The sequence below is a fragment of the Cynara cardunculus genome (assembly GCF_001531365.2).
Source record: "Cynara cardunculus var. scolymus isolate 2C chromosome LG 5, CcrdV1, whole genome shotgun sequence".
In the NCBI taxonomy this organism is placed as follows: Eukaryota; Viridiplantae; Streptophyta; class Magnoliopsida; order Asterales; family Asteraceae; genus Cynara; species Cynara cardunculus.
The window spans coordinates 2736358-2742742 of record NC_037532.1 but is presented as its reverse complement, the minus strand read 5'-3'; the positions used below and the strand labels follow the sequence as shown (position 1 = coordinate 2742742).

At 30.5% G+C, this 6385-nt stretch overlaps 1 protein-coding gene across 1 annotated transcript in view; it reads right to left on the bottom strand.

Annotated features, from left to right (window-relative positions):
- Positions 1-3448, bottom strand: part of LOC112512210 (probable serine/threonine-protein kinase PBL26) — a 14745-nt gene extending 11297 nt beyond the window's left edge. Inside the window, exons 1-2 of the mRNA XM_025118075.1 lie at positions 3261-3448; positions 3116-3207 (exon numbers count right to left, since the gene is read on the bottom strand). Of these exons, the coding sequence (XP_024973843.1) occupies positions 3116-3207; positions 3261-3448 (280 nt within the window). The remainder of the gene's footprint in view (positions 1-3115; positions 3208-3260) is intronic.
- Positions 3449-6385: the final 2937 nt, after the last annotated feature.

Genomic DNA, 6385 nt, shown 5'->3' with positions numbered 1-6385 from the left:
CTAGGCTTGCTTCAGCCGCTGAATGAGTCAAAAAATACCCACTTACATTGATGTATTTGGAGGTCAGTTGAGGTTGCAGATAATCAGTATTTTTACTCAAATAATAATATAAATTTTCACTAAATTTTGTAGTGATTACTRATTAATAAAGCATTAAATTTGACACAAAATCTTAGAAGCTGTCAAACAATATCATTAATTAATATATAATTAAAAATATGTAAAAAGATAGTCTGTCTTACATCACACCCACAAATAAAAAGTTAAAAAAAAGAGAGATTCTTTTATGAAAAGTAAATTCTTAAATAATTAAAAAGGAAGATGATTAACAAAAAAAAATAGTAATTAATAATAATTGTTAATTAACTGTGGAATTTCATTAAAAGTTATCTAAATATTATTTTTAAATCTGTAATAAATAATAAAATAATATAAATAAAAATGATACGTATATATAATTTGCAGAAATTCTTGACGTGTGATCAGTGAYGGACCAAATTAACGAACTTGGTAATTTTTTTAGGGTAAATTACATGAAAAAAGTAACGTATTTTAACTTGATTTATATTTTGGGTGATATACTTTTAAAACTTYCATTTTTGGTACCTAAGATGTAAAGTTTTAAACATTTAATAAGACATATGATCAGTAACTATCCCTCATTATATTCTAAAAGCAAATTTAAATGTAAAAAATATTTTTAAAAACAGGTGACAAACCGTCAACATCATATATGATCAATTTTTTATAATATACTAAAAGGAGCAATCTATATCTGTCTAGCCTCCTCTCGACACTCAGGGGCAATCTATACCCATCTAGCCCCCTCTCGACACTCAGGGGCAATCTATACCCATCTAGCCCCCTCTCGACACTCAAGAGGCAATCTACATTCGTCTAGCCCCCTCTCGACACTCTGGAGCAATCTATACCTGTCCAGCCCTCTCTCGACTAGGGGTGCTCATGGGTTGGGTTGATCGGGTTGAAAGCATTTGAACAACCCAACTCAATGCTTGCGGTTTGGAAAAATCTTAACTCAACTCAACCCAAACCAAAGTGCAACCCAACCCAACCCAACCCATACGGGTTGGTCGGGTTGATACTTTGTTATACTAAAATATGCTTCTAATCTTGAATATGTTATTTCTCTATACATAATTTCTTTTTCATCATCAACCATTTGATACAACTTATCCATATTTCTTACGAATATCACATTCAGTTAATTTTCTCAATTTACATATATATGTTCACAGTTACTGAACATATATATGATGAGTTATATAGAGATGTGAATARATTGAAAATATGTGTATATGAAAAGCATACAGTGTAATTGTCTAATGTATACATTAATAAAAATTCAACAATCATATTAAATCCAAGAAATAAAAAAGATATCGGGTTCATCAGGTTGGGTTCAAATAATAGTAATCCAATATCAACCCAATACCCACGGTTACACAATTTTACAACTCGATTAGACATCGGGTTGCTTCAGATTGAGTTATTTCGCGTTGGGTTGGGTTGATCGGGTTGGTCAGGTTTTTTAGCACCCCTACTCTCGACACTCTGGATAATCTGTACCTGTCTACCCTCTAATGGAGGGAGCATGCTAAAATCCTACATTGACTAGACTTGAATCATTTCTCCTCAATATATTAAAAAAAAGTAAATTATTATTTTTTTTGGATTAACGTATCTGAATCTTGAGCTTCGTTTCATTTCAAATAAACCAAAGTATTTATATAAATACAAGAAAATTGTTACATTTTCTGAAAAAAAAAACAAAATTTGAATAAAATTATCAAATATAATGATTTTATATTTATTAAAAATATAATTAAAACCAAAAAAACATATAATGATTTTATGAAAAAGGGGTTGATTTAAGAATTGGAAAAAGAAGACAAACACTTTGATTAAAAACCAATTATATTATATATTTAATAATGAAACAATTACTATAACAATAATTCAAATAGATACCAAAGGCAACTATTTGTCATTAGCAAATCATGTAGCCATGATGATTGTGTGTGATTGTGAGTAAGCTTTATTGGAGTTTGTGTTCTTGCAAGGACCAAAAGTTGTTGGTCAAAATTTTGAACACTACCCTTTACTCAACAAATTTTGGCAAAAGTTGACAACATTGCCCTTTCCCTACAACKAACTTAAGATTCTCTTCTAATCATCCCTCACCTCAAGAAAACCCTAATATCCCACCCCCAAGATATCTATGGCTTCTTTCATGAAAATATAGTATCTCGTTGTATTGTGTGAGTATCCTTCTAGTTTTTCAAAATAGGTGTGTTAACACAACTGGTTATATCAAAATCAGGTTATAAAATATATATTGAAAATGTAAAAAGTAGATATTGATACTGATGATGTGTGTGGGTAGATATGTATTAATTTAGTAATATATAAATGTGCATTTAACCTACGCCTTCAAAGATATGATCATCTTCTATTACCTCTCACCCCTCTCAAAACCCTAACAACGCTCCCTCTTCGCATGGCTTGTTTCTTGAAAAATAGGGTATTTTTCAAGATTTGATCCTCTTCGAATCACACCTCACCCCGAGCAAAACCCTAATTACCCACCCTCTTCTCATGGCTTGTTTCTCGAGAGAGTTGTATTTCAAGATTTAAAGATGGATATCTGCRAGTGACCAGTGAGGAAATTTATGTYGCTAAATACTTGCTCGATAATCTTTAGGGCTATTTCAAATGGGAAACGTATTTAAATAAGAACCAACGAGAATTAAATTAAACACAAACTAATCACATAAATTCAATAATATGAGTATATGAATGGCCCCATCTCTCCATAAAACTTACCTAGAAAAGAAGAAGATAACTACTAGTATCATCATCTTCATCATCTTCTCTTTTATATATATATATATATATATATATAAAAAGAGAGTACATATACATAGATATATAGAAGATTATAGAAAAAGTGTCTCTTGCTATACATTTTTTCTCCAAATAAAAACACAAAGTCTTGGAAGTTGATAAAGATGAAGATGAAGATGATGACGATGACAATGAGAGTAAGACACGAGAAAGTGAAACCAAAACAAACCGCTAAAAACGCATCATATACCATTCATAACACCATCACGAAAAAAAGCTAGCTTTTTGATTGTATCTTTACCACCACCGCTGTCGTCGTTGCCATTTCTTGAATTTTCTTTTCTTCAGTATACCAATCCATTTTTGATTATCGATTCAAACAACCCATCACTCACCTATTCGAAATAGGGTTTGGTCCGCTTGGAACTTCATGTGCGCTAGCTTCAAACGATGTCCTAGGTTTCGAATGTGATTGATGATGGGYACTTCTTTTCGGATGATGATCGAAATCCATGGTGGTTGTTGTGGATTCATCATGGGTATTAGAAGTAGTCGGTTCGAATGGAACTGATGCAGCTGCCATGGAAGTGGATGATTGAAGGAGAGTGATCAAGAATATGAAGATGATCAAGAGTGCAACACAGACAAGTGAAGAACAAGAATTAGGGTTTGGGAATTGAGAGATTTGTGAAGATGATGACCTCAATTTAGCCATGCAGCTGTAGCTGTTTGTTTCAAAGAATAGAACAAGAAACCACCCCCCAAATGACCACAGGAGATCAATATCCATTAACCAATTGCACCACCCAATGACTAAATCTTGAGCACCACCCCAAGAGAGAGAGAGAGATAAGAGAGAGAGAGAGATGAGAGAGAGAGGAGAGAGAAAGATTTAAGAAAAGGGGTTTTGAAATTGAATACACATTTGATGAGAAGCAAATGATGAGTACTAGTAATTAAAGCATTCAAATGGAAGTATATAGGAAAGGAGGTAGATGAAGCAGAGTGAAATTACTTCACTATCCCTGTTGCCTTTTCAAAGAAATTATACATGCACAGTTTATATGACCCCCTCCTTGCAAAAAGAAGCAAAATTCGATACGTTTTATTATTCATTTAATATCTAAATTAATATTTTTTAATTAAAATAAATGATTTAGGAACAAAAAATCAAGGTTATAATCTCAAATAGTAGTTATTAATCAATGGGTAGATAAGTAAATTAGGATTGAAAACACATTGAAACATCTATTCATTCTTTCTTTAAGTTTAAAACCGAGAGATTTTTTTTTTGGTAAATTGCATGAAAAAGTGATGTATTCTAACTTGATTTCTATTTTGGATAATTTACTTTCAAAACTTTTATTTTGGTACCTAAGATGTAAAGTGAGAGTTTTTTTTGGTAACAATGGGTTTTCGGATTAGTTTATGTGCATTGAATAACTAATTCGCGGACGATGAGACATTGTCTGGAGTTATTGCAGGTGAACCTTGATTGTCACATGGTTTTGGGAGGGTATGCATTTGAACCCAGGAAAAATAAGATTTCTACTACATCTCTCTGAGTTTTAACCGATACGTCACAATTCAATCAATTAAAAAAAGGAATTTCAAACTTCTCTACTAAGCATAATTGATGAAGTTAGATATTATTAAGTAGGGGGCCTTCTTTTAAGAATCCCTAAAATTGTGATAACCTTGAGAACTAGTGCATCATGTGTTATTTCATATGTTTTTTTTCCCATCAAATACTAAGATTTATAATATCTATTAACATATATTTGTTTCACAATGTGAGTTTTTTTCACATGTACTTTTTCACAATACATGTGAACCTTTTTAGTCTCCTTGAAAACAAAAGTTTCACATTGTGAACTGCATACATATAAAACAAACGCATTGTGAAACAAATGTATATTCATTAATACATTAAACGCTAACGTTAGATAAAAAAAATCATATGAAACAATACGTTAAGATAAATATTCCCACAATTATAACAATATATAGAATCCTCAATTGATTAAGCTACTTAAATATCAAGTCTTTAACTTATATTGTTCTTTTTAATCTCCATTGGTATGCCTTCATTTCTGCCTCTCCCTTTATTTTATTTTATTCCATATAAATAATAAAGAAATATAAAACAAAAATATTAAATGATGAAAATGATTGAATTACACATGCAATATCTACATAGAATTTTGGGAATATAATTGCATATAAAGATATCATGTACATACATAGCACAATATCTTTGGAATATGTTTGGTATATTTTGTTAGACTAGAAGGATACTCGCATAATGCAGTAAGATATATCTTGATTTTAATGTTTTTTTTGTCTCGGTCGATGTTATAATACAGATTTAAGTGGTTTTGAGAAAGCGATAATGTTTCTATTTTTGAATAAAATATCAATACGAAGATATTCATAAAAGATTGAAAAAAAAATATTGATATTAATATCAAACTAACTATTTAAAATTTCCTTTTTTTATGTATTTTTTTAATTCATTTTTTTTTATTTTTGGTTTAATAATATAATTTTTTATAAATATAATAATTAAACATTCTGTTAAAACTCAATGATTATTTTAATTAGATTTTAGATTTTATATATTTAAAATGAATGCTTATCCTATATTTGATCAACTTTATCTGCAGTTAGTTATATGAATTTGAAAATGGAGCTTTAATAAGTTGTACTTACGTAAAATTACTTGTAATCTTGAATTTTAAGTAATATGCATAAATAAACAGTACTTCATGTATACAAATGGTTTTTAAAAGTTTTTGTCAAATGCTATATAATATAGTATAGATATACGTCCAAATTTAAAACATTCATGCATAAGTCACTATTCTCACTAGGTTATGGTAACTAACAGGGATGGGGCGAGTTTTCTAATCCCCGACCCCGGTTTCTATGAACGGCCGGTCTCCGCCGGACACGAGAATTAATATATTGTCCCCGGTTTATTTTCTAGTCAAACTCTGATCCTTGTCCTCAAATTTTAGAATATATATATATATATATATATATATATATACATATTATATAAGATATATTAATAAAATCATATACTGGGTACGGGGCGGGGCGGGAGATATGCTATCCGGCCCCGGCCCCAACCCCAGTTTGAGTCTACCAAGGATCCCCGGTCTCGAGACGGGAATCCCTGTCCACAATCGAGACAGGTGAGCCGGGTTTCCTACCGAATCAAGACAAATCACCATCCCTAATTCTCAGCCCAAGAGGGTAATGTATTTTATTTGAGTAAATATACATACAACTACAAAAAGTTAAAGAATTTTNTTTAATATAATTTTTTATAAAAATAATAATTAAACATTCTGTTAAAACTCAATGATTATCTTAATTAGATTTTAGATTTTATATATGTAAAATGAATGTTTATCCTATATTTGATCAAATTTATCTGCATTTAGTTATATGAATTTGAAAATGGAGCTTTAATAAGTTGTATTTACGTAAAATTACTTGTAATCTTGAATTT